We start from the raw sequence: 27,740 nt of genomic DNA, 5'->3' as shown, positions 1-27,740 counted from the left end.
GTACCCCAGGAACACGTAAGAACAGTTGTCATGGACAAGGTTTGCAAAGGGGCTGTGTACAGTCACCTGGACTGAGATGACACACAGTGTCATCTGACCCTGGGGGCTGTCAGGAATGGCCGCTGGGCTGCCTCCTGGGAGAAGCGTCGCCCTGTGACGGGGCCGTGCTTGGGGCCCTCTGCAGGCTAGGACACCAGGCCACCCGTGGCGGGAGGCAGGAGTGCGGGTCAGTGTGTATCACGTGTGCACAGAAAGGGGGGACGAGGTTCCCAAAGTAAGTCTCAGAGCTCCCTGCACACCAAACCCCAGACTGCCAGGCTCCCAGCTCAGAGGGAGGTCCACAGCCAGGATGGCAGCTGGTGTCCCTGGTGCCTCCTCTGCAGGGGTCCAAAGGCTGGAGGGCAGCTGGCACGGGCGGCCGGGCGGGGAGAAGGAGAGCTCCGCACCCCCGCGGCGCAGGGCGCAGAGGGTCCTGATCCGCTCCAGCAGCGACAGCAGCCACGCGTCCGGGTCCCCGGCGGGCAGTCCCAGCCCTGGTGGGAAGCAGCAGCCTCAGCACCTGGGAGGCAGCGCAGACAGCCCCACTGTGTCCCTGGGGCCTGAAGCCAGGTCCCCGCAGGAGAGCCCACCCCTCCCTGAGACACAGGACAACCACCCGCCCCTGAGACTGAAGAAGTCATTCGAGATTTTTGTGAGGAAGCCATCGTCCTCCAAGCCCAAGCCTCCGCCCAGAAAGTACTTTAAAAGTGACAGTGACCCACAGCAGCGGCCGGACGGCGCCGAAGCCCAGGTCCTGGTGAGTGGCTTTGGGGGGTCCGTCTGTATCCCAGGGGAATGCAGATTGCTTTAGGGCAGGTCCTGCTTTGTACTCCTGAGGACGGAGGGCCTCTCCGGGAGGACCTCAGGCTCTGTGCCCACTGGGATGTGTGACCTGTAACTAAAGGTGGCTAGGAGTGGGGGGTCCCCTCCTAAGTGGTGGTGAGAAGTGGGCCCCATTTATCTGTCAGGCGGGGATCGCCTTCACATTCTCTTAGGTGTGGGAGTTGCGGCACCTCTCCCGCTAGCTTGAGAAGACAGATGCCCCAGATAGGTGAACCCACACATAGCTCCACGTCCTTGGGGAGGAGAAGGCGTGTAGCGGCCTGTGTGGTGCGTGACCTGCTGCACAATAAAGTTACTTGTGCGTCAGCATCTGCTACGTCCTCTCTTCCCCTCTCCTCTTGCTTTCTGTCCCCCACCCAGCATCCACTGCAGACTGTCACTCCTGCTGTCTTTCTCCCTCCATTCCCTCCCCTCCCGCCAGTCTTCCCACTTAGGGTCTCTGTCTGTGAACTCTGCAATATTTCTCTCTCACCTCCAACATTTTAACTCTGTCTCCCCTCCTCCTGCTCTTCTGTGCTACTCCCCTACACTCTCTCTCCTGAGGGATTGATGGCGGGGAGGGTGGTGCCGGGGTCGCGAGTGCTGTTACCCTTGGGGACACAGTGCAGGAGGGGCAGCACCAGCACCTGCTCAACAGACTGGCCACACTCCTCCTAAAGGAACAATTAAGGTCCAGTTTGACCTTAATTTTGAAGGGGAGCGGCCAAACCTGCACATTCCAAACCCCCAAACCAAACAGCACAATATGGGTGAGCAGTGGAAGGCATCCCCCCGCAGGGGCCAGCTGCTGAGCCTCGCTGCACCCGCTGGGCCCCCAGACCCCGGCCTTAGCTCCGTTTCCCACTCTGCTGGGCCTCTGGCACCGGCCCAGTGTCCGAGCGACGTAAAGATGCAGCTTCGTCCCCTCCCCGCCCTGTACTTGCAGGGCGGTCAAGGCGTCCGAGCCTCCGGAGGAGGATTGATCATTGGGAGCGTGGGGAGAGCAGTGCCGGGGCTGGGGAACGCCATTGTCTTTGGGGGCTGCTTTTGGGGGCCGTGAGGGCCGCTCAGAGCTGTGGGGCAGCGGGAAGCAGGCCCCTGCACTAGAGCTCACATCTGCCCCAGCACAGTATGTATGAATACTCACAGTAGGGGCTAAAAACACAGCTTTATTATTCCCCTGAACTTATAGAGGTCACCCACGTGTCGGTGTGCCGTCTGTGCGCCTGGTACAGCCCCCCCGGTGTGAGACATGACGGTGGCACCATCAGGGCACCTCTCCTAAGGAACCTGTGCATGTCCTGGGGGCCTAGGACGCTTGGCCACCTGCCTCACAGCTGCCAGCCCTCCCAAGGAGGAGTGATGGCCACACAGAGACAGGCCCCGAGGGGGGACACAGTGGCTGACGGCCTTGACCGGGCCCCTCAATAGCGAGACCCAAGCCCCACACGTAGGTGAGACCCATCGACGGCCATCTCTCTTCCTTCCTCTGTCCCTACTCACTTCTCTGTCTCTGCTCTCCTGTCCCTCTTCCTCCTCTGTCCTCCTCTCCTCTCTGCCTCTGCTCTCCTGTCCCTCTTCTTCCTCTGTCTTCCTCTCCTCTCTGCCTCTGCTCTCCTGTCTTCCATCTACGACAGGCTAGCATAGACTATGCTAGGCTAGGAGAGACTACTCAGGCTAGGAAGAGAAATGGGAGAGACCGAGGACTGGAGAGCAGAGACAGAGAGGAGAGGAGGGACAGAGGGGAGAGGAGGGACAGAGGAAGAAGAGGGACAGGAGAGACAGGACAGGAGAGGAGGGACAGAGAGGAGAGGAGGGACAGAGGAGGAAGGGACAGAGGAGGAAGAGGGACAGGAGAGCAGAGACAGAGAGGAGAGGAGGGACAGAGGGGAGAGGAGGGACAGAGGAAGAAGAGGGACAGGAGAGACAGGACAGGAGAGGAGGGACAGAGAGGAGAGGAGGAACAGAGGAGGAAGGGACAGAGGAGGAAGAGGGACAGGAGAGCAGAGACAGAGAGGAGAGGAGGGACAGAGGAAGGAAGAGAGACAGGAGAGACGGAGGACAGGAGAGGAAGGACAGATGAATGACGAAACAGTGCACATGGATGAGAGGAGGGACAGGGCAGCTGAGAGCAGTGGGTAGGGAGACCAGAGCGAGGGGAGAGGCAGCATGTATGTGGGGAGAGGGAGGGAACTCCCACAGTGCTTACCTTGTTGGGGTCCACTGTCAGCAGGGGTGTGGTCGGCACCCTGACACCCGCAGTCTGTGCCCGCTGTGCCAGCCAACACCTAGTAAAAGGGAACCTCACAGTCTGCATGGCACCCTCTCAGACTGGAAACTTCTGTTCGACACCAGCATTTCCCAGACATACTTTGGTATCTCCTGTGTGCATCCTTCACTAATTAAGCTATTATTCTACAGCTGAACAGTACTAATGACTTCTCATCACTTGTTTTCAGTATAGTATGAAAAATAACCTTCAAGTTATGAAACTGGCCAGGATGAGACCGCTTGGGGTGACGGGCGCATGGTGCAGGGTGCTGACGGTGCTTTATTCGGGTGTGCACATGAAAACTGTGTGCTTTGGGGAACCGCCTTTGCCCCAATCAATTCAATAAAAAGTACCTATGTTTATTAACTACGCTACTAGCCTCATTACCTCTAACTATTGCCTTTTGACACACTAAGTAATCAGGCACCTGCAAGTGTGGAGCTCACCCCATAGCGTGAGGACATAGCTGACCCCCTTTCTCCATGTCTTCCCGACACCCGTCCCGTTCCCATGTCTGACCTACACATTACTCCTCCCTGACCTCACCACCAGCACCCGGCCTCAGAACCTAGGAGCTGACCTCACATTCCACACTTGCTGCCCCGTGGCGCTATTAGACATCGGTCTGCCTCACAAATGAGCTCGAGAAAACTACAAACAACTGAGTAATTAGGGTATAAAAATGATTTAAACTCAGACTAACACAGTATTGCTACCACTTACATGATTATCAAACAACATAATCTGAATCAATCCCACAATACCCTGTTTAATAATTAGTTTCCTCAGCTAATAGATACAAAGTCAACCTAACAACTTGAACCTCTCCCTAATGTTTTCTGAAATCCTTGTCAACACCCTGTTAATGTTAATGATGTGACTTCTCCCAATAACACTGCTAGCGTATTTCATCTGAGCAAAGATTCCCCAATTTAAAAAACTGCACATCGCTACTATCTAAATTCCATTACAAATTTTCCCTTTTCTATCATTTACCACCATAAAACTAATTCTACTTTACATCCCCCTGAAATCACCACTAATGCCAAACATAATGAGGAGGCTGAACACAAGGACTAAACAGTTTACTTCCGTTTTACATACTGGGAGGATCAGTTCCGCTCCTGATTTCTTTCAACATTGTACTAGCCCAGGAGTGTCTTCAACACCTGCCTACCTCTGAAATACTTTGCTATTCCTACCCAAGCATAACAGCATTTTTGTGGAAGTTCCTTTCTTACGACTACCAAAACGACACAGAGAAATCCCAGCGCTGGTTCCAAAGTTCCTGCAGCTATAAAACTGAAACTAGACTTTCGGCCAAGATGGCGGCCTAGACAGACCCGCTGTGTCTCCCTCCTCAACTAAGAAGGAACACAACTACCTCAAAACTAGAAACAACTAGAAGTTCCAGAAAAATCAAACTACAGGGAAGTCCAGCAAACAAAGACATAAAGAAGAAATATCCAGACAGGCAGGAGGGGCGGAGAGGAGGCAGTGTGGTGGTGGCAGCAGTGGCGGCGGCAGAAAGGGCAGTCCCATGTTTTAAAAAGTCAGGAGGGACACCTGGGGAGCGTTCCCAGCTCCTCACCAGACCTCGCAACCCACAGTCCCAGCACCAGGGAAAATAAAGCCTCATTGCTTCTGACTGTGCAGACCCATGGGGGTTGGCGTGGAGGCAGAGACTGCCGGTCTCAGCAGAGGCCGCTTGTCTAAAGGGCCCCCACGGTCCTAGAGCGTCCGCAGACCCACCCATTCTGAGAGTGATGGCCAGGGCAGCAGCTAGAGGGGCACCAGTCCCACACGGAAGTGGGAGAAGTGCCTGGAAAAGGGGCGAGTGCTGGGCAGGCGGCATTGTTCCCTCTCAGACCCCTCCCCCACATACAATGTCACAACCTGGTGAAACAGGTCGCCCTGTACTGACGCGTCCCTAAGGCTCCGCCCCTTACAACATAACAGGAGCGACAGCTCTACCTGGGACGTGGAGGCAAACAAACACAGGAGCCTGTCAGAATGAGGAGACAGAGAAGTATGGCCCAAAAGGGGAAATGGATCAAGGTTCCAGTGGGAGAACTAAGTGACGAGGAGACAGCCAACCTACCAGATGAGGAGATAGCCAACCTAACAGACGCAGAATTCAAAACCCTGGTGATAAAGATGCTCACAGGCTTGACAGATATGCTTGAGTAAGGCAAATACAGAAGGGAAGAAGTGAAGGTTATGCTAAGTGAAACCAAGAAAAATCCACACAAAACCAGTGGTGAAGAGAAGGAAATGGGGGTTCAAATCAATGATTTGGAACATAAGGAAGGAAAAAAAAAGTCAGAAAAAAAAAGTCAACCAATGCAGAATGAGGAAGCAAGAATTGAAAAAAATGAGGATAACTTCTCAAATTTTGCGAAGGAGATGGACATACAGGTCCGGGAAGCACAGAGGGTGCCAGGTGAGCTGGACCCAGAGGGGACCACACCAGGACTCATCATGACTGAGATGCCAAAGTTGAAAGATAAAGACAGAGTCCTGGGGGCAGCAGGAGAGAGGCAGAGAGTTGCCTACAGGTGGCGCCTATAGGAGTATCAGCTGATTTCTCAGAGGACAATTTGCAGGCAGGAAGGGACTGGTAGCAGTATTGAATGTGATGAAAAGAAACCTGCAACCAGGACTGCTCTTATCCAGCCAGGCTATCATTTGGAATGGAAGGGCAAATGAAGTGCTTCCCAGACAAAGTGAAGCTAAAGGAGTTCATCATCACCAAGCCATTATTACATGAAATGTCAAAGGGACTTATTTAAGAAAAAGATCAAAACTATGAACACTAAAATGACAACAAACTCACAACACTCAACTGAATCTAGAAAAATAAAAACAAAATCCAACTAAGCAAACCAGACTAGGAACAGAATCATAGGTATGGGGGATCATTGGAGGGTTACCAGCTGGGAGAGGGTGGGGGAGAAATGGGGAAACGGTGCAGGGATTAAGAAGCATAATCGGTTGGTACAAAATAGCAGGGGACGTTAAGAATAGTGTAGGAAAGGCTGAAGCCAAAAAACTTATATGCATGACCCATGGACATGAACTAAGGGGGTGGGATTGCTGGAGGGAAGGGGGGGTACTAGGCAGAGGCGAGCAAAGGGGAAAAAAATTGGAACCGCTATAACAACATAATCAATAAAATATACTTAAAACAAAACGGAAACTATGTGGCAAAGGTACACTAACAAACAATAGCGCTAAATCCTCTGGCAAACTTCACAGTATGTACACTCCTTCCTAACATTATCCTTAGAGAGATGGAATTAACACCAGTTCCATCTGTCTACAGCAGACAGACTTAATACCACTCATCACAGTGTCCTCTGCCTCCCATGGGGCACTAGTACGCACAGCCGACAACACTATGAAGCTCCAGCAGCCAGCGGCCTGATAAGTGCACGTGTCGGCCTCATGTCCTCACTGCTATGCTGCCAGCCACGCACAGACCGTGAGCAAATTCAGCGCCAATTCTTCCACTAACGGCACATGACTGCTGGCAATTCTCGCCAACCTACCTTTACCCACAAGTGATTTAGATGGAGAGATACTTGTACTTACACCATAGTCTAATATTTCTATCACTGCCTCCAGCGTCCAATTATTCCTTAAATACAATGAGGAACGCACACAGACCTCCCTTCACACAAGTTCTCTGACAACAGTGCATTCGCTGCCCCTCCTGCTCCTGTCCACCCACCGCAGGATCATTTCAGGAGCTTTGCACTGGAAATACTGTTAAATGAAAACATTAGATTGTCAACCTAATAATACACAGACTAAAAATTCTTATTTACTAAAGAATTCTATGCAGAGACTGCTATTCATTGCTCCATACACAAGAACATGACTTTCTCAGAGTCCAGATTGCTAACCGTTACAGTACAGGACCAAGAACGTGACTTTCTCAAACATTTAAAGGATAGGAGTTATTCGTTGATCTAAAGAACCTGAAATTTCTGAAACTACAAATAAAAGTAATAAATCTATTTGTCTCCTCAATAATTTCTCTACTTGTACTAATCCTAACAATCAAAGCAACCGCCTCTAAAATCTACAAAAGGCAGATGTACCCACATGATGTAAAAACTGTAATTTCTGTTGGCCTTTGTCACTAGCCAACAACAAACATTCACTTAGGCTGGCCAAGAAACAGGAATCTAGAATTGACATAGAAGAACTACAATAGTCTTTCCTCTCTATGTTGTGGTTCATTTATCGTGGCCTCACTGTATTGCGGGATTTTAAAAAATATTACATTTAATTATTGCAAAGTTTTCGCTATTTCGCGGGATTTTGCGGTACTGTGTACATATGTTGTTAAAGTTACATAGGTTTAAGAGTGTAGAATATGTTTAAGAACAAAAGTAGTGTTTATAAAAATGTGGAAAAGGTTAATAAGGGACTGGGAACGGTTTATAAGTATGTGAGAAGGGGTTATAAAGCTTTAAAATATATATAAATACTAAAATAAATGTTAAGGTTCCTACTTCATGGATTTTCACCTATCGCAGGGGCATCTAGAACGTAATACCTGCAAAAAGTGAGGGATCACTGTATTCAAACTCTAAAAATAACATTAGGATTCTAGCCCAGTGACTTTCACCTGCTAGGCCACAAGAATGTTTACAACATGCAACATCTGACAGTTTAGTCAGTGGCCCTCACCTCTTTTCCCTCAGATTGTCATTAGAAAATGACAACAGCTGTCTGGTGTCAGTGAATCAAAGTTATACCTATTTTTTTTCAGATGAGAAAAATATGTATCTATTGGTGTGCCGCAGATTTTAACTAATTAGTTCATGTGCCATGAGATGAAAAAGGTTGAAAATCACTGTTCTAGCTAATTACTTCTCAGTATTAAACAGTGATCAATCACAGAATTCTCAACATGATATATGCACTCAGATCCTAATATTAACCAATTTTTACGTACCTCCTTACATTTCTCATTCTAGTAATCATCTCTGTCACCCTAACATTCTTTTTCAATTATTCACTGGGTGAAGGGGAGAGGGAATGATATCATTCCCACTAATTGAATCATGACATGGTCAGACACAAACACTGCAGCTCTGGAAGAGATCTGGAATAATTGCATCTGAGGTCCTGGGGAAGATCTTCAACAGATCCTTTTTCTCAACCTCGACAATACCCATCTTCCAAGGGCCAGATTCCTTCCAGCTACAACTGGAAAATCTGCCCAGGACTTCGCCCACCTGTGACAGCCCTTTATCTGGAGAAGGCCCCACTCGAGCACAATAGACTGGTCAGATTTTAGCCATTTACACAAAGTAAGCTTATCCAGACAGCACTACCACAGCGAGCAGCCATCAACGCGCTATCGCAGCAGCCTGTGTTCTTACCCAAAACAACACTACAAAAATTGTTACCGTTTTGATGATCCTGAGACTTCTGGCCAAGATGGAGGCCTAGACAGACACGCTGCACCTCCCTCCACAGCTAAGAAGGAAGACAACTACCTCAAAACTAGAAACAACCAGAAGTTCCAGAAAATCAAGCTGCATGGAATTCCAACAAACAAAGACATAAAGAAGAAATACTCATCTAGACAGGTAAGAGGGACAGAGAGGACACGGGTGGTGGCGGCAGCGTCAGGCTGGCGGAAAGTGCAGTCACACATTTTAAAAGCTAGAAAGGGACATCTGGGGAGCGCTCCCAGCACCAGACCAGACTGCACAGCTCACGGTCCCAGCGCCACAAAAATCAAACCTCATCGCTTCTGACTGTGAAAACCAGTGGGGGTTCGGGTGGAGTAAGAAACTGCTGCTCTCTCAGCAGAGTCTGCTGATTTAAAGGGACCCCACAGTCCTGAAACGTCCACAGACCCACCCACTCTGGGAACGACAGCCAGGGCAACAGCTAGAGAGGCACCAGTCCCATATGGAAGAGGGAGAAGTGCCTGGAAGAGGGAGAAGTGCCTGGAAAAGGGGCAAGTGCTGAGCAGACTGTATTGTTCCTCTCTCAGATCCCTCCCCCACACACAGCGCCACAATGTGGTGAAGCGGGTCGCCTTGTACTGACGAATCCCTAAGGCTCCGCCCCTTACAAGGTAACAGGTGCGACAGCTCTACCTGGGACGCAGAGGCAAACAAACCCAGGAGCCTGTCAGAATGAGGAGACACAGAAGTATGGCCCAAAATGGGGAACGGATCAAGGTTCCAGTGGGAGAACTGAGCGATGCCAACCTAACAAGGAGATAACCAACCTAATAGATGCAGAGTTCAAAACACTGGTGATAAAGATGGTTAAGTACAGCAAACGCATAAGGGAAGAGGTGAAGGCTATGCTAAACGAAACAAAGGAAAATCCACACAAAACTAATGGTGAAGGGAAGGAAATGGGGGTTCAAACCAATGATTTGGAACATAAGGAAGAAAAAAAGTCAAACAGTACAGAATGAGGAAACAAGAATTGAAAAAAAACAAGGAGAGGCTTAGGAACTTCTGGGACAACTCTAAACATGCCAACATCTGAACCACAGGGGTGCCAGAAGGAAAAGAGGAAGAGCAAGCAATTGAAAGCTTATATGAGAAAATAATGAAGGAAAACTCCCAAGTTTGTCAAAGGAAACAGACATAAAGTCCAGGAAGCACAGAGTCCCAAACAAGCTAGAGCCAGGGAGGACCACACCAAGACGCATCATAATTAAAATGCCAAAGGTTCAAGATAAAGAGAGAATCTTAAAAACAGCAAGAGAACAACAGAGTTACCTACAAAGGGGTGCCTGTAAGACTATTAGCTGATTTCTCCAAAGAAACTTTGCAGGCAAGAAGGTCTGGCAAGAAGTATTCAAGGTGATGAAAAGCAAGGACCTAAAACCAAGATTACTCTATCCAACAAAGCTATCATTTAGAATGGAGTGCTTCCCAGACAAGGTGAAGCTAAAGAGTTCATCATCACCAAGCCCTTATTATATGAAATCTCAAAGTGACTTAAGAAAAAGAAGATCAAAACTATGAACACTATAATGACAGCAAACTCACAACTGTCAGTAACCGAATCTAAAAAATAAAAACAAAATCCAACTAAGCAAACCAGAACAGGAACAGAATCATAGGTATGGGGCTCATTTGGAGGGTTATCAGCTGGGAGAGGGGAGGGGGAGAAATGGGGAGATGGTGCAGGGATTAAGAAACATAATTGTTAGGTACAAAATAGACAGGGGGACGTTAAGAATAAAATAGGAAAGGATGAAGCCAAAGAACCTATATGCATGACCCATGGACATAACTAAGGGGGGTGGGATTGCTGGAGGGAAGGGGGTACGGGTCAGAGAGGAGCAAAGGGAAAAAATTGGACTATCATAACAATATAATCAATAAAATATCCTTAAAAAAAATTGTTACCCTTTTCGACCTCAAGCCAATTAACAACAGTAAGCCTTGGCATTAACCAGCCCTAAGGGGCCTTCCTCCACATCTGGCCACATGCATTTCTGAAAGCCACGTTGCTCTGCTGTGGCTCTGCTGTCCACGGCCCAGCCACTGAACAAGACGCCCAGAAGACAGGGGCCTCTTCTGAGCATGACGCTTGACCATACTACACATGTCATGGGCAGCCCAGCACTGACCACATGCCGCTTCTCACAGGACTCTACTCCGGTCACTGACTTCGATCATGTAATGATCAAAACCACAAAACGCCATGCGCTGGCCCCTGAGCCCTACCAGGTGCTCCCCTTGCCCCTACCGCCCTCACAGCCTCTGCGACTCTCATGGAAGCCCAACGAGACTCCCTACTTGCCTGTACAGAACTTCATGCCAGGAATCACCGCCATAACGATGAACCAGATTAGCAGAATCTAGCATCAAATGTGTTAAAGGATTTTCAGTAATAAATTTAAAAGCTTTCTCTAAAACAAAAAATAAACCATGAAAATAACTTTAGATAGCTAAGACCCAAACTAGGACTAGATGCTCCACTATGCTCAGCCCTAAACCCAGACAATGACTGACTATAATAAAATTATTCTGAGTACGAGAGCAAAAGACTCGGTGGTGCTTCATATCATTCTACAAGAGCCTCTCCTACAATCCGTGAACTCCAAACACCATAGGAAACAAATATTAAGCATAAAAAGATCAGGTCAAGGTGTAGGTTATAGGGTGAGCTACATTTGGATTTCAAGAACCTTATTTCTTACACAAAAGTTTTTGTGAAACCAGAAACAAGAGGAGGACTTAGCAGTAAAGAATACAGAGCTTAACTGAATCAGGCCGTGGATCTCACACACTGCCCGTCACCCTCCTCAGATACCAAAAGTCTATGTTTTGTATTTTACTTATTTTCACCTGACAACACACCCATTGATTTGAGAGAGAGGGAAAGGGGGAGAGAGGGGGAGAGAAACATCCATGTGATAAACATCAATTGTCTGCCTATGGCACGCACCCCAACCAGGGACCAAAGGGGCAACCCAGGCATGTACCCTGACCAGGAATTGAACCTGCAGCCTTTCACTTTGCGGGACAATGCCCAACCGAGTCACACCAGTCACGGTCACAAATCTGTTTTTAACTATCACAGGTACACATATGGATATATTCACCCTCCTCTTACAATGTGCCCTCTATTCCTTTGCTTCTGCAGCCTGTATGTGTCTGTGTGTAGGCGCTGTGTGTTTATTTCCAGTTAGCCTGGCTGCAGGCTCCTCAGGAGTGTAATCCATCAGCTGTCCTTTCTGCCGCTGTGACGTTTGTTTTTAGGACCAGTTTGGTATGCACCATGTATGTATGGCGCTCCTGTATTAAAATAAGACATTATTTTTTAATTTAGAAAAAAAAAACTTTCTTTTCTGTAAAAAACACCCTAATGCAACCAGAGACCTTATTTATGATGACTACATAAGCGAGTGCCGCGGGCAGCCCCAAGGACCCTCTGTGCAGGGCGGCCGGGGAGCTGCTCTCGGAAGCCCCCACGGTGCCCTCTAGCCCCAAGCGAAGTACTTGCCTTCTCTTCTCAGAGCTGGAGGCCACCGTTTTGACACAGTCTCACTTCCTGTTTACACCACAGGAAGCCAGAGACCTGCTGCCACCGCAGGAAGTCACAGCAGCGGGAGTCCCCCATGCCACTGCCCGTGGCCCAGGACCCACAGTCAGCCTGCACACAGCGTCCCCCGCAGAGGCCGAGCCGGGGAGGAGAGGCGGCAGCCCAGGTAGGGCCGTGTAGCTCTTCCACACAGAGGCCAGCGAGCAGGTAAGCAGCGAGGCTGGCCGAGGGCCAGGGCTCTGCACCCCACGATGGCGGAGCTCGGGCTGGCGAAGTCAGGCACCCCGTCGAATGGAGGCGGCAGGACCGTGGGCGCCTCCTGTCTGCATGGGTGACGCGAGGGTGCTGAGGAGAGGAAGGCAAGCCCGACATACAGTTCACAGAAGCACAGAGCCCTCAGGAGCACAGACACACGCCCCTTGCCGCTGTGGGCAGTGGCGTTGAGGGGGATGGTCAGGGTTTCCGCGTCTTGAGATGGCGGAGCAGAAGTGTGGCCTGAGGAAGGGGCACCTGGTCCTGCTGACACAGCTGAAGACCTGGTGCTTTGGAACCAGCCAGAGAGGGGCTGGGCAAAGCTTTGGTCTTGGGGATGGGGAGGGAGAGGGCGGGGGAGAGAATGAACATGACTCTGACCCTACAGGGCGTCTCGCCCCGCATGTGTGAAGGCGTAAAGATGGCCCCTAACCCTTACGAGTGTTGGGCCCTCAATTCTAACATGTGGCACCGCAGACCATTCGCTCTCAGCTCTAAGACACGGGGACGCAGTGACAGTAGCTTCCACTCTGGTCCTGCCATCCTCCCCCTCTAGAACCCAGGAAGAAAATTCACCATCACATGTAACGCAGACCTGAGGCCTTGTTTCTGCTCCCTAGTGACAGAGACGTCTCCAGTGAAGTACCCAGTGCTGAGGAGGCAGGCACGGGTGGACTGCAGCGCTGCCGGCGTGGCCGAGGACCCCTGGGTCAGGATCTCCGACTGCATCAAGAGCCTGTTCAGCCCCATCATGAGTGAGAGCCATGGCCACACACCACTCCAGCCCACCCCCAGCCGTGTGGAAGACAGGGAGCAGCGCCACCCGGATGGGACCTTCCCAAAGCTGGACGCCAGCAATGGTGCTCCCAGAGCGTACAAGTCAGCAGACGGCAGCATCGTGAAGAAGGGACCTCCCGTGGCCCCCAAGCCCGCCTGGTTTCGCCAAAGCTTAAGAGAGTTAAGGCACCTTGGTCGAGACCCCAGGCAACTGCCGGCAGCCACCTGCACGAAGCCCACGCCGGCCCCCAGGGAACGCCTGGGGCCACACGCTCGGGCCTCCAGCTCCATCAGGCAGAGAATCAGCTCCTTTGAGACCTTCAGTGCCTCTCAGCTGCCCGACAAAGGAGCCCCGAGACTGAGTCTCCAGCCCCCCAGCTCCTCTGCAGAGGGAGCAAAGCCTCCAGGGAAGCAGGGAAGAGGCTGGATGCCTGGCCTCCTGGGGCAAGGGGCTCCCCTCTCTGCTGAGCAGCTGCAGCCACAGCCAGAGCCACCGTCCCCTGGATCCCTTGAGACGTCAGAGGTCAGTGGCCTGGGTGTGTCAGGGACCCCACCCCTGGGGCAGCTGCCCCCTGAGCAAGCTCTCAGCTCCGACCCCCTCCCGAGTCTGCTCCCCACGCAGACTGCACAGTCCCAGGGCACCGTGGCCAAGATGCCGGGCCAGCGGGCACACAGCTTCCCGCTGACCAGGACGCAGTCTTGCGAGGTGCAGCCATTGGATGACAGGACCTGCAGGCTCTACGCCATCAGCAGCCAGGTGTCCTCGGCCGTCATGAAGTCCCTGCTGTGCCTGCCTGCCTCAGTCTCCTGCAGCCAGACGACCTGCAGCTCCGAGGAGGGGGCGTCCACAGTGTCCCCACCTGGCCAAGACCTGGCTGCCAACAGCCCTGACACAGGGTTCTCACTAAAGTAAGGGTCTGTGTCCACGTTTCCCTCAGGACAGGAGTCTGCCTCTTGTCCCTGTGTGTGTGGCGAGAGGCAGCTCAGCACTCCTGCTGAGGGGACCCCTTCCCAGTACCTGATCGGGGGTGGGGTGGGGCCTGGGACGGCCACTCCCGTGTGCATGCCTGCTGCGCACCCGTCACGCACCCCTGTGGCTCAGGAAGCCCACACTGCGCAGAGGACCCTGTGGGGCTCTTGCTGCCCCGCCCCCCCTACAGAAAGGGGCGTCCTGGCCCCAGCACTGCCTCACTGACCACGAGCAGGTTCCTTCTGGACTTGCCCCGGTTTCCCCTCCTGTTCAGACGGGGAGGTGGTGACCTGCCCCAGAACCAGCAGCCCCAGCTGCTCATTCCCGTCACTGGGGCTGCTCTGCACTCCGCAGCTCCTCAGGCTCACGGCTGTTCTGCTGGGAAACGCCTGAGCCCCCTCCACCCGCCGCGTCTTGTAGGGTTCCAGTCCCCGCAGACAGCAGAGAGGGACGGGGCAGGTCCTGGGAGGGACTCCCAGGCAGCCGAGGCCTGATCGGCACACTCAGCAAACAGTGCGCAGCTTTCTGGCCCAGAGCTGCTCCCCTGCAGGAAGGGCTATGGGGCCCCCTTCCCAGCACAGTGCTGTCAACCAAAGGGAGTGATCCCTTTACTAAAACCACGGTTTCGTGCAAAACATGAAGTGAACCTACAAAGAACAGCCATGTACCAAAATGAATTCAACAGGACAAGGAGGGACAGTGGCTGGTTAAGTGGGTGTCCCTGTAGCTAGCAGGAGCTGACAACACCTGGGAGGGCAGGCAGACCTCGCCCTGCACCGCCACAGGCCCACAGGCAAGCCCCCTGCGGTCCCTGAGCCCCAGTTTCCTGTGCCAAGAGGCAGGGTTGTGCTCAGCGCCGGTGGGGACCGGAGTCAGTACAGTGACCACGCGGACACGGCGCGGAATAACGCTGTGACCCGTACCTGTGCTGCTTCTCCCGTGACAGCCTTTCGGAGCTGAGAGAATACACGGAGGGTCTCAGCGAGCCCACGGACCCCGATGACTGTTCCCCCACGCCCGGCCAGTCGGTCATCTCCCTGCTGAGCTCGGAGGAGTTAAAGCAGCTCATTGAGGAAGTGAAGGTTCTGGATGAAGCGACGTTGAAGGTGGGTTTCTTCCGCAAACGTTCACCCGGGGCAACAGCAGTGTGGTCCCCTCACTGCGCCACAGGGGAAGCTGCTCGAGCCACCCAGGCTCCTGGAGGCTGGAGGGGGTGCTGCCTGCGGTGGAGGGGACCTTGTCAAGGGCCACGGGGAGACCTGCCATGGGGAGGCAGTTCCGTGGGTTAGGAAAAGCTCCCATCACTGGCTCGTCACAGCCTGTTGGGTTTGTCAATGAGAAAAGGTGAGGCTGCGGCCACGGAGCCTAGAGGCTTGTTCCAGGCGGTGCCATTACCTGTCGCGCAGACCACCCGCCTGTGCATCTCTAGCCAGTGTGAGCTCTCACCTGGGACTTCCCCTGCCTCTGAGAGGTGACGGGCCCCAGGGCCCAGTCATTCTGAAAGCCCCACTTCCCATCCTGTCTGAACACGGCTGAGGTGTGGGAGATGAAGGGGCCGTGCTGCGCTAGGCCGCGGGCTCCGATGAGCGCAGGCTGTGGGTGGGCCTCGCGCCTCTGGTCGCCTGGGTCTGCCCTCTGCACAGAAACCACCCGGGCTGCGACGGGAGCTGGACTCCCAGGACAAGAGCCTGAGCGAGCCCGGAGCACAGGACGCCCGGGGGTGAACCCTCTGCTGTCCCTGGGGCACCCTCCACTGAGGTAGCAGAGGCAGAGTGCTCCTGCCGGGGAGCTGCCGGGCCTCTCACAGGAGCTGCTCCTCGGGGCAGAGCTGGGTGGAGGTGGGGCAGGCGGCCAAGTCCACTCATCCCTCGTCCGTCTGGGACCTGGGGACTGTCCGTCAGAGGGTCAGAGAGCCATGGGCCTGTGGGTGAGGCCATCTCCCAGCACCCAGGTGCACGCCGCCGGCCTGCGAGCCGGCTGGACCTGCCAGTGCGCTTCACTTGGGTTACGTGCCGAACTTTAAGGACAGTGTTGTACTGTGAACGTTACGGATCCTTGGCTTCTGTTTTGAGTGGAAACAGTCTGGCGACACTGGATCTGCCTTCTGTGCGGCGGCTAGTCCTTTCAGGCCGTGTGCTCTCTGCATCTCCACAGTTCCTGCCGCTCTTCTCCCCTCTGCTCTTACTGCGCGTCAGTGGCCGGCCGGCCCAGCATGCACGTGTGACCCGAGACTGGGAACGGAAGGGACCTCTGATGTGCCGCGGAGGGGCTGTCTGGGCTCTGTGGCACATGGCGGCAGGCGGGACTGTGAGCAGGCACGCCTACGCACGTGCGTGCTGTGGCGGGAACGCAGCTGGGCTCCTGAGGCCGCCACTGTCCCCCGGTGGAGCAGGGGAATGGAGGGATGGCAGCTTCCACAGCACAGCTCTGCCCCCCGGGTTTGCTGACCCCAAGTCCCAGACTGAAACGGCAGAGCGGCAGGGTCCCACTCAGTGACACCCACTCCTGTCTGAACACGTGTGGGTGGGGGCGCAGAGGAAATGACCGATACACATGGCTTCACACGCACTGTTGTTTCTCCTGAGCTTCCCATGAATCCAGAAAACGTCCTTCCTTCACGGCCGGTCACACAGGCCCGAGGAGGTGACGTGAACGAGGGCACAGATAAGCTGTGTGGGAGACAGAATCAGGCTGACGTTAACGCTTGTTAAACTGTTTGTGTCGTTGCACGAGAACACTTTCCACCACTTATTTCCTTCTGCAGCAACTGGACAGTATCCATGTCACCGTTTTGCATAAGGAGGAGGGCACTGGCCTTGGCTTCAGCTTGGCAGGGGGGTCCGATCTAGAGAACAAGGTGATCATGGTGAGTGGCCCTGGGACGAAAGGAATGCGTTACAAAGGCTGCCAGGCAGGCGCTTGGGGCTGGATCTCAAATGAGAGCTGGCAGATCCCGTCCTCATCAAAAGCACAGGAGCCATCGCTTCTGTGACCCCAGGAGACGAGATCTTACGTCACGGTCCTTCGTCAACAAAAAAGGTCTCTGTGCGCTGTGCACTGTGAGCGATGCTGACAGACCCAAGGAGACGTGAGTCCGTGTGGAACTAAAAGAGAAGTCACAGGGCTCTTGGCCTCACGCTAGAGCTGCTGACTCAAAACTTCTCATCACCTGTGAGCACTGACCACACAGACGGGCGACGCACAGGGCCTCAGGGAAGGCTGTGTAGCCAGGACGCAGGCCTGGCACGGGGACACACCACAGCACCTGTGGACAGAAGGGCCTTGGGAAGGCGGGTCCTGGAAAGGAGGCTACTGTCCCGGTTTTACCCACGGGGAGGGTGGGGGCGTGAGCCTGGGCAGGCGTGAAGCTCTGCTGGTGGTTGCTTGAGGGTCCTGCTGGCGGGGACGCTGTCTGGGAACTGCTCACGTAGAACAGGTACAATACAGATTTTAACAGTGCTACCAAGGGTTGTAGTCACAGAATCTAAGGCGTGGGGTTGGGAAGTCTTTGGGGGCCACTCTGTCCTTTATTGTCGCTGTCTGTGTACCGAGTGGAGGTGGAGGGAGTGCTGGCCCCGTGCTCAGGACACAGTCCCGTTTTCTCTGGCCTAAGCACCCTGCATGTTGGACTCACTAGTTCAGACCCTCCAGCAAGGATCTCAATCCGACGCGGGTGAGTTCTGAGCCCCGACCCTCTTTGGTTTTGCAGGTTCACAGAGTGTTCCCCAACGGGCTGGCCTCTCAGGAAGGGACTATTCAGAAGGGCAACGAGGTTCTTTCCATCAACGGCAAATCCCTCAAAGGGGCCACCCACAGTGACGCACTGGCCATCCTCCGCCAAGCTCGAGACCCTCGACAAGCTGTGGTCGTCACCAGAAAGCCGACACTGGAGGCCACGCCCAACCTGAACTCTTGCACAGGCGCTGTGGCTTCAGCCTCTGTGGCCAGTGTCACTGCCGTAGAATCCAGTAAGTTTTTCCAGCGTGGCGGAAGTCCCGGGGCCACATTGCCCTTGTCACCGTGGGGCTGCTCAGCCATGGGCGGCCGGCCTTGCCTGCTGCCCAACGGGCAGTTCTGTGCTAGGACACACACCAAGTTCAGCAGCATCATTGGCCCAGTTCTCTGAGCCAAGGGCGCATGGCCTGAGGGGGAGCAGCCCCCCTAACAGATCCCGTCTCTCCCTCCACAGCAGAGGCCGCTGTGTACACGGTGACGCTGGAGAAGACCTCGGCAGGGCTGGGCTTCAGTTTGGAAGGAGGGAAGGGCTCCCTGCATGGGGACAAGCCACTCACCATCAACCGGATTTTCACAGGTGCGCCGTGCATCTGGCTCTTTCCCTCCCCTCCCTGGTGGCCAGCAGGAGGCACCTTTCCTTGTTCCCCTGTCACCTGCATACACTGTCTCCTTCTCCCTCACCCCAGGGACAGCCTCGGGACAGACTGAGACAGTCCAGCCAGGAGATGAGATCTTACACTTGGCTGGCATGGATGTGCAGGGCCTCACACGGTTCGAAGCCTGGAACATCATCAAGGCACTACCTGATGGACCGGTCACGGTTCTCATCAGGAGGAAGAGCCTGCAGTCCAAGGGGACCCCAGCTGCTGGAAACCCTTAGGTGGGGACGCGGACATCAGAGCCGACGGCACGTGGATTCTCAGGGTCACTGCTAACCCCCACCCAGGGCTGCTGCGCAGGGCTGGGCCTTCTGGGTCAGCACCCAGCCAGATGGTTGTCCCAGAGGTGAGGGAGCGTCACGGGGGGGTGGCTGATACAAACCACAGACTGTGTACAGACAGAACTCAGCGCTACACTGTGGGGCTGTAAATAAAGGGCATGTATTACAACCTGACGTGCAGACCTTCTGAGTATTACAACCGGGACCCACCCAAGAGACCACGTGGGTCCTGTCAGGGCTCTGCAGTGCGGCCGGTAGGGCTTGGGGGTCAGCGTCCGCGGAAGCCACTCAAAGGCCCAGGGCGGAGCCGTGGGCAGCCGCTCACTCACACAGCTGTGGCCTGGCCTTTCTCACCACACGAGGGTCCCAGCGAGTGCCCGAGCCGGGTGGCCTGCATCCCTCGTCACTGGAACAGCACCATGTCCCCTGTGCCCTCAGTCGGAGCTGGCACAAGCCTGTCCCAGGGGAGGGGAGGGGAAGGGTTACTGGGGCTGATTTGGAAAATACTGTCTATCACACAAAACATGTACAGAGCTGCCGTGGCTGCAGGAGCACACCTAGGCCAGCTGGCACCCGCAGGAGCACGCAGCCAGGTCAGGCGATAGCCAGTGGGGAGCGGCACTGACCTCACCGCTCGCTGAAGGTTGGCGTAGAACCCGGCCATGCTGCGCGGGAAGAAGGCGTCCACCACGCTCCGTGGGAGGAAACCACTCAGGTCCGTCTGGAAGAAGGTCACCAACCTGGTCTTGTGGGGTTCCCTGTGTAGGAAGAGCAGAGCTGGGTCATGTGTCTGCAGAGGAGCCGGGGCCGGGCACAGGGCAGGCCAGGGGCGGCCAGCCAGGAGCGGCAGGGACGCAGGGATGTCACTGTCTGGAGTCTCCTCTGAACCTGTGTGCGCAGGGTGGAGACGTCCACGGTCATGCCAGGCCAGCACGCAGGAGCAGCTGCCACCTCCCGCCCAGGGGGACCGTGAATCCCCTGTCCTGGATTCAGAGAACGCCGTCTGTCTGTGGGGGCCTGGGAGCAGCAAGGACACGGGTCTGCGAGGTCTGGGGAGTCCTCGGGGTTCCAAACACCCTTCCAAGGGGGCCTGTGAGGTCAGAGAACTTTCAAAGCGGCGCCGAGAGGCCGTCTGCCTGCTTTGCTCTCATCCTCTCCCGCGGGGATGGGGTGCTTTCCAGGGGCCCCATGACGGGTGGCACCGCAGCACGCTGAGCTAGACACACAGCGGGCTCTCCTTACGCCTGGCCTCACAGAGGCTGGCAACATGCAGAACAATGGCACTCTTTTCATTATTTCTGTTTGGAAAAAGTTATTTTTCATAAAAATATTTGTTAATATGTAATAAATGTTATTTAAGAAAATCTTAAATCCCATCTTTAATTTCAAATATAGCAAATACTGATGGATATAATCCACATAGTAAAAACCCTTCAAAGTCCTGAAAAATATTTAAGAGTGTATTTTTTACACACTTATAACAAACTGTCAGAAAGAGAAATTAGGAAAACAATCCCCTTTACAGCTGCATCAAAAAGAATAAAATGTCTCAAAATAAAGTTAACCAAGAAGGTAAAAGACCTGTACTTGGAAAATTGCAAACAAGAAAGACACTAAAGAAAGAAACGGAAGAAGATACATATAAATGGACCCATATACAGTGCTCCTGGGTAGAAGAATGAAAATCATTAATGTCTATACTATCTAAAGCAATGTCAACACCATTCCTATCAAATTAGCAATTGGTGTACTTCACAGAACTAGAACAAAAGAGTCCAAAAAGTTATACAGGACCAGGAAAGACCCCGAGGAGCCACAGCAACCTTGAGAAGAAAAGAACAAAACTGGACGTCTCTCACCAGCTGATGTCAAGCTGTGCTGCAAAGCTGCAGTGATGAGGGCAGCCTGGCACTGGCATAAACACAGACACACAGATCAACGGAACAGAGCAGAGAGCCCCGAAATAAGCCCTTACCTTTATGCTCAATTAATATTTGACAAAGAAAGGCAAGAACACACAATGCGGTAAAGACGGCCTCTTCAACAAGATGTGAGAACGGCTTAGAGGAATGACAGACAGATGCCGAGGGCTCATCTGAGGGGACGCGGTGAGGGCCAGGAAGCCAGGGCGGGCAGGAGCGCGGCACACAGAGGAGCCCTGGGCCGCACACGTGACAGCCTCTGCTCAGGGCACGAGGGCGGGGACTTACACTTAGCGAGGGGCACAGCTGGGAGCAGACAGGACACAGCTCGGTCGGGACAAGCGGTCCTTCCTGTCACAACCTCCCTGATGGCCAGAACAATGAAGGGACAGGCTTTGTGGAGCCCACCTGGCACTTTACTGGAAGACGTCACCAGCATCAGGGCACCACCAGGAACCCCAGCTAGTGCGGCACCTGCGCACCTGATGTTTCCTGCTGTCGTGCAGCTCAGCGGCCTGGGGGGAGGCCCGTCAGACCCTGTCCCCCGAGGCCCGGGGCTCAGCAGGTGCACCAGCAGGGGCCTCGTGCTGCTCCTGTCAGCTCAGCACAGAGCGTGACCACGGGGGCAGAGGCTTCCCATGCTGCACAGCGCAGCCCCGTGCGGACCGCGCCCCACCGCACCGGTGCTGGGGGCTTCCCTCAGCTGCTCCCCCACCCCAGGCTCCCCAACCCTTGCCTCTCCCAGCAGCGTCCTCTAGGGCCTGCAGCAGTGCTACTCAATGGCGGTGCTGTCCCCGCGTGGGCAATGGCCTCAGTGGGCGGTGCACATGGGTTGGGCTGGGGTGCTGCTCGTGCATCGTTCACAGAAGGGGGCACGGCGGGGCTCGGGGAGCGGCGGGAGCGGCCCGGCCTCCACGCAGAGAAGGCCGGCCGGGGTCCCAGGGCTCACTGCCGTCCGCTCTAAGGATCAGTGAGGCTGCACATGCGGAGCGCCGGACCCCCCCGTGCCGGGCGCCAAGCAAGGGCACGACGCTGCCACCTCTGGGGCGGGAAGAGCCTGGGTCCCGCGCTCCCCTCCATGCAGGCCCCGCTCTCTGACCGCTCCTGCCCACGCCCATCACAGCACTGAGCCCGAACTCCACGCACATCTGCTCAGGACTCCGCAGTGGCCTTCCCTTTACTGTGCCCAAGTCCTACCAGAGCCCACAGGCCCTCCCGAGGGAGGTGTCTGTTGCCTTGTTGACCAGATCACCGACCTCACCTACAGCCTGTGCTGATCCAACAGCCTCAGTGCTGTCCCCTGAGCGCCCCACACTTGTCCCACCTTAGGGACTTCAGACCTGCCCCACCCTCTGCCAGGAACAGGTACAAGTTTTCAACCTCAGCGTGGGTGGTACCTCGGGTGAATGAGTGGCCTTCAGGTTATCATACAAAAACCTCCTGGGGACAGAACCCTGCACAGACCCCTCGGCCCGCTCCCCGAGCCCCGGCTTCCTCCTCTGCTAAGTGGGACCACGGGTTGCGCCCAGCTTGCCTGGGGCTGGAGGAAGGACTCCCCATTGCAGCAAGGAGAGCAGCGCCTCCCGCACCATTCCCGTTGCGCACGGAGGAGGGTGTGGCAGAGCCCTGCGGTGCCGGGGCCTACAGCTCCGTGAGGCAAGGCCACCCCTGTGCCCGCCCGACAGAATCCCACCCTTGAGCCACTGTCTGCTCCTGGCCTGCTCCGCGGCCCAGCGGACTGTCCTTACCCTGGCACAGGCTCGCAGAAGCAGCCACAGGGATGGTTCCGCCCCCTCACGTAGCCTGGCTTCGGGGGGCACAGCGGGTGCTCCAGGTTAGCAGCTGGAAGGCAGAGCAAACGGTCAGAAAGCTGCACCCACCACCTGGAGCCCGTGGAGCCAGCAAGGGGACCCTACCACTTGGTCCCAAGCCCCCTCTGCCCCCACCCAGTGTCCCTTCTCACACACTCACACTCACACACACACAGACACAGCAAGAACAGCAGAGAAAAGAACATCTCAGCGTTGTGATGGCTGGGGGGAGAAAAAGGTACACTCTCAGGTCAGCAGAGACGGGAGGTGCCACCGTGCCACCACCTGCCCCATGGGCAGACGGGCAGGCAGCGCGGGGCTGGTGGCTTTCAGGAGGCGACCAAACTCTGGCCCACCCCTCTCAGGCAGCTGCCGCCAGGGGCTCAGGGAATTGTCGCACCCAAGGTTCTGTGAAGCCAAACTGTAACCCGCAAGTGTGGGCACAACTGCGAGCCTTGGAAGGAACAAAAAGGGCACTGACCGCCCCTGTGACTCAGAGTAAAATGACGAGCCTGTGGACTGTCCCCACAGCACAGAATCCCCCTCCCCAGACAAGGCGGGTCACACAGAGACAGGGGCCTGGGCGGTCGGCTTCCTTGCGGGAGCGTGCGGGTGTGGAGCAGGAAGAGCCCAGCGCCCCCTGAATGCCCTGCAGCACGCCGGCCGTCACTCACCATTAGAGCTGATGGTCCCATCCTCGTACGTCCTGACCAGCACCAAGTCCACAAAGTCTCGGGGAGAAATGAGCTTCATGGCGGCCGAGGGGGGTGGCGGTTCTGGTCACACACAATGTCTGTCAAAGCCAAGGGAGGTCCTGCTGTGTCAACACTGGTGATGTTATTTTAATGAATTATAATCATATCTCAAGCTAGATTTTTCAGCACTTAAAAGGGTTTCATGATTACAGGAAATACATGAACTTAAAAATTTTAGTTTTAACTTACATACATATTTATGATGTGGGATGATGGTTTTTAAAAATAAATATATCAGGATAAAATTTGTTAGGTTACATGGAATAAAAATTTGAGTTCCAGGCAGAAAAATGATACATTTCTGAGTAAGGAGTGTTCCTGCATTATTGAAATGAATGCTGGTGCTAAATTCCATGTTACTTTAGATGCATCTAAAAAAATGATGTCCTGATTTGTTCCAAATTGCTGGACATGCCACATGTTGAAAATGACATGCTTGGGAATTTATGGTGAAAACTTCTACGCCAGCTCAATGCTAGCAGTCCAGCAGAAGTGTGGGGGTCGTGTGTAAGTTCTCAGAGACCTGCTGGAGCTACGCAAGCAACAAGTGTGAATCCTGGTGCCCTCGGGGACCGACAGGGCCAGGCAGGGATGGGCTGTGGCCCCCGGGGACAAGGGCCCGGGGCAGCCTGGTTCAGGGATCCCACACACAGCAGGAGAGAGCTCGCCCACCAGACCCACTGGCAAGTGGGCCAAGGCGGTGAGGACAATGAGCACCGAAGTGGAGCTGCGCAAAGGTGAGCTGTCTGCAGGTGGCAGGCTTAGGGACACGCGTGGCCTCCCAGGAGCAACGAGGGAACCTGTGGGGCCTCCAGGAGCAGGTTGGGACCCAGAAGGGAGCCAGGGGGAAGCTGGGGGTGACTTGACAGCTAGGGAGCAGATGGCTCTCAGCCCCTGTGCTGCACTTACAGTCTCTGTGACCATGGGCACGTCTCCTCACCACCCTAAAGCCATGTCCCATCCCGGAGCTTCAGCTGAACCGCGGTGAGCAGCAGCCCAGGGTAAAGGGCTCAGTGAGGGACTGTGTGTACTACTGTAACCATGACTGGCAGCTTGGGCATCCTCATTCCAGTTCCTCAGGCCCTCTTGCTCAGGTCCCACCAGTCTAAACACACTAAAAACATGCAGTCACTTTTACCTGCAAGAACATTCTACACATGGTCGTTTTGTTACTATGTTTATATTGCGTTTAAAGGGCATCAACCCACATTTTGACTTCGAGCATCTGAATATAATTTCCTGTAAAGTGTCTTTACAATTTTTTGTTATTTCAATTCCATTAACTCACCTATGTTTTACCCAAATGCATTCGCTTTTTGAAAATTAGATAAATTTATCTGAAAAAGAAGCTATTTAACTGTTGGAAATGGGAAAAAAGTATCACTTGGCATAAATTAAAAGCAATTGCAAAACACATAGACAAGAAACTGTTAGATTCTGATTCCAGTTCTGGCTCTGAGGGCAGCTGGCTGTTTTGGGGTGATGGAGGTCAGCACGTCTCAGACACAGAGACACCCCCCCCTTCAAGTCATCAGAGCTTATAAAGACTGAATGGGTGGCCTCCCTGTGGGGTTCCGTCTCAGCCTGGACTGCTGTACCCCATCAGGACACCCTGTGACAATGCACACGGAGGACATGTGAGATGCTGGTTAACATGAAGAACACTTGGGTCTCACTGGCCAACACAGAACCATTGCTTGGGGTTTCACAACACCATCCGTGTGAATACCCAAGAGGGTACCAGGTCTACAGATGCCAAAATGAAGACGCCATTCAAATTGGACAGGTTGGCAACTACTTCTCCAAGGCAACTTTCTTACTAGTTTCGGCTACGACATTTTTCCCTTCTCAACCTCTATAAACAAAATGAGGTGAGTTCCAAACACTACAGAGGATCCCAGGACGGGACCATCTAGATCTGCTCTAACGCCGTACCCACTGGTTCCATGTGGCTAATTCAACTTACACTGACAGAAATGAAAAACAATTCGTGTCCTCAAAGGAGGCACCCTGCGAATGCTCTCTGGCCACATGGCACTAGCAACTACTACTGAACGGCAATATAAAGCATATCCGGAAAGTTCTAACCAGCGGTGCTAGTATCCGACACACATTTTGCCAGCGGAGAAACTGTCATCTGGGAGCTGGCGCCTGGCAGAGCCCGCAGCTGGCAGACACTCCTGTCCCTTCAGCCCAGACTCTCAGCTTTCATTATGCCCCATCAAGGGGGAATAATTCAAACTGGAGCCGACGGGTGGAAACCAGGCCCTGCTCCCCTGGGGGCCCTCAGAGTCTGCTGTCCCCCTGCGCGCTTCCGCCAGCCACAGCTCTGAGTCACACCGTTGCCCACCTGCACCTGGGCTGAGGCAGGGCATCAGGGCTGCAGGCACCACGGATCGGCCAGGTGCTCCCCTTGCCAAAAGGTGTCACAACTGCCCTCCAGAGGGGATGGGTTGAAGTGACTTGACAGGGTTTGGAAAGACTTACGCTGGTGATGTTCTGGATAATTTCGAAACTGGTCACGTTGTCATCCCACTTCTCTCGAAGGCTCCCAGCAAGTGGCTTCACAAAGTCCCACACGGCGTTTGGTGTCCCATTCACAATGCCTTCTCCTCGGTACCTGCAGCACAACAAGGAATCTGACCCCAGGATGCCCTCCGTCAAACCCGTTTACCCCGGGACTGCCGTTAACAACTAGACAAGCCGCATGCCAGTCGCCGCTCCACAGGGCAGCCTTGCAGGGGCACTGAGCTGCCCCGGCCTGCAGAAGCCGGCGGCAAGAACAGTTAGCTGGGAACGACTTAGGTAAAAACAGAAGCTTTCCTGGAAAAGAACCGGAGAGTTGACTGTGGGTGCCGCGGTGACTGGAGCCTCTCCGAAAGCCCCCCGGAGCTGTCGGGAGGGCAGGCTGGGGACTGGGCGAGCACTTACAGGTTCCCTGAGAACTCCACAGATGGCCTCCAGGAAACTGTGACTCCGTTCTGTCAAAGGTAGAGAATCGCAGACTTTTAGAGCAAGCAGCGCTCTGGGACATGACCTGGCCCCAACGCAGAGCTGCCAGAGACACAATTCTCCAAGGAGACCCCACTAAGCCAGGGCGGAGTGGGACGGGGCAGGTAAGGGGTCTTAATGGGCTGCCCCCAGGAGCTCTGGGTGGTTTTCAAACCACCTCCAAAGGCACCGTTTTATTTCCGTGCGCAGTTGAGGTCCATTTGTTAAAAATCAAAGTGTCACGTGAGACAACTGTCCCCGTGCCGCACCCCCCCGCCCCCCCGCGAAGGGAGGGCCTCCCGCTAGGTGGAAGGTTCCCGTCAGGTGATCTGGGACAAGTCAATCACGAAAAGGGGCAGACGCCTACCTCCAGGTGCAAGCACAGTGACCCGGTGCTGTTTTCTAAGGGAACCCCCTCCCGGCCCTGCCGGCCCCAGTCCCGCGCCCGGGGCTGACGTGCGCGAAGCAGCGGGGAGAAGAGGGGCCTGGGGGCTCGAGCTTTAACGGCCCCCGCCCCTTCCCGCCAGCTCCTCACTCACGCCTTCGCGACAGATCTTCCAGCCCGACTCGTCTCGCCGGTACTGGAGCACCTTCTGGGCCACCGCCTCGCCCTCCTGCGCTGCCTGCGCGGGGTCCATGGCACCCAGAGCTGCGGGAGGCCGCGGGGTCGCGGGGGCCAATGCGCGCTGTGGCCTGAAGCCTAGACCTGGGCGGAGCGCGGAGCCACGCCCCCAGCCCCGGATTGGTCCAGGCGCTCAGGCGGACCCCGCCCTGCACTGAGATTGGCAGGGCCGGAGATGGGACAGGTTCCGCAGCACACATCACGCCAGGGCGGGGCCAGCGAAGCCCGGCTCCGCCCACAAGGCTCTGGGCGGGGCCCTGGGGCCCGACAGGGAAAAGCAAAGATGGGCGTGGGGGGCGGGGGAGAAGGTCCCGGCGGAAGGAGACCCCGGAGAGGCCGGCGGAGAGCCCAGTGTCCTCAGGAGCCACGAGAGAAGGGACCCCTAAGTGAGCCACGTTCTCAAGAGCAAGCACACCAAGACCCCGTGAGGCCGGACGACGACCGGAGAGAGAACTCGGAGCACGCTTTCACTAGAGGCACCTTTCCTTAGCGGACAAAATGCTCTTAAAAAGCAGGAGACATCTCCACCCACCCGAAGGCCCAAAGGAACGCACCTTGGTCCTCGGGCGGGGACGGCTGTTACTGATGAAAGGGGACCCTGTCCGCCTGTCTGATGAGCGAGCAGGGACTGCCCGGCCAGCGTGCGGAGCAAACGGCCGCTTTTGCGCTCTGCGGGCGAGCGTGTGCATCTGTGTAACGCGCTGAGGGCAGGGCACAACGATGTACGTTAAAGTTATCCCTTGTTGCCTCACCCAGCAAGTCCAGCACAAAGACACATAAGACTGAT

At 54.8% G+C, this 27,740-nt stretch overlaps 2 protein-coding genes and 1 long non-coding RNA gene across 4 annotated transcripts in view; 1 reads left to right on the top strand and 2 right to left on the bottom strand.

Moving 5' to 3' along the window:
• The window catches only part of IL16 (interleukin 16), a 62,102-nt gene extending 43,081 nt beyond the window's left edge, over positions 1-19,021 (top strand). Inside the window, exons 12-19 of the mRNA XM_090263735.1 lie at positions 384-796; positions 12,203-12,344; positions 13,051-14,116; positions 15,124-15,283; positions 16,942-17,043; positions 17,887-18,145; positions 18,367-18,489; positions 18,599-19,021. Of these exons, the coding sequence (XP_090119861.1) occupies positions 384-796; positions 12,203-12,344; positions 13,051-14,116; positions 15,124-15,283; positions 16,942-17,043; positions 17,887-18,145; positions 18,367-18,489; positions 18,599-18,792 (2,459 nt within the window). The 3' untranslated portion in view covers positions 18,793-19,021. The remainder of the gene's footprint in view (positions 1-383; positions 797-12,202; positions 12,345-13,050; positions 14,117-15,123; positions 15,284-16,941; positions 17,044-17,886; positions 18,146-18,366; positions 18,490-18,598) is intronic.
• LOC149992161 (uncharacterized) lies at positions 114-18,334 on the bottom strand. 2 transcript variants are annotated; one of them, XR_016508480.1, is made up of 3 exons: positions 11,750-18,334; positions 3,071-3,149; positions 114-559 (listed from the first exon to the last, which is right to left on the bottom strand). It is a non-coding gene; the product is annotated as an uncharacterized LOC149992161 (long non-coding RNA). The 2 variants fall into 2 exon arrangements; XR_016508479.1 differs by having other exon boundaries at positions 114-533.
• On the bottom strand, positions 18,991-27,367 carry STARD5 (StAR related lipid transfer domain containing 5). Its single transcript, XM_090263734.1, is given in 8 exon segments — positions 18,991-19,307; positions 19,479-19,610; positions 22,523-22,616; positions 23,260-23,350; positions 23,352-23,378; positions 25,828-25,960; positions 26,272-26,321; positions 26,871-27,367. Coding segments are annotated over 8 exon segments (678 nt in total). The 5' UTR covers positions 26,970-27,367; the 3' UTR covers positions 18,991-19,255.
• Between the last annotated feature and the right edge of the window lie 373 nt (positions 27,368-27,740).

The sequence above is a fragment of the Furipterus horrens genome, unplaced genomic scaffold (genome assembly GCF_987537825.1).
Source record: "Furipterus horrens unplaced genomic scaffold, mFurHor1.1.pri manual_scaffold_16, whole genome shotgun sequence".
NCBI lineage: Eukaryota > Metazoa > Chordata > Mammalia > Chiroptera > Furipteridae > Furipterus > Furipterus horrens.
This window is presented reverse-complemented; position numbering and strand designations above follow the sequence as displayed.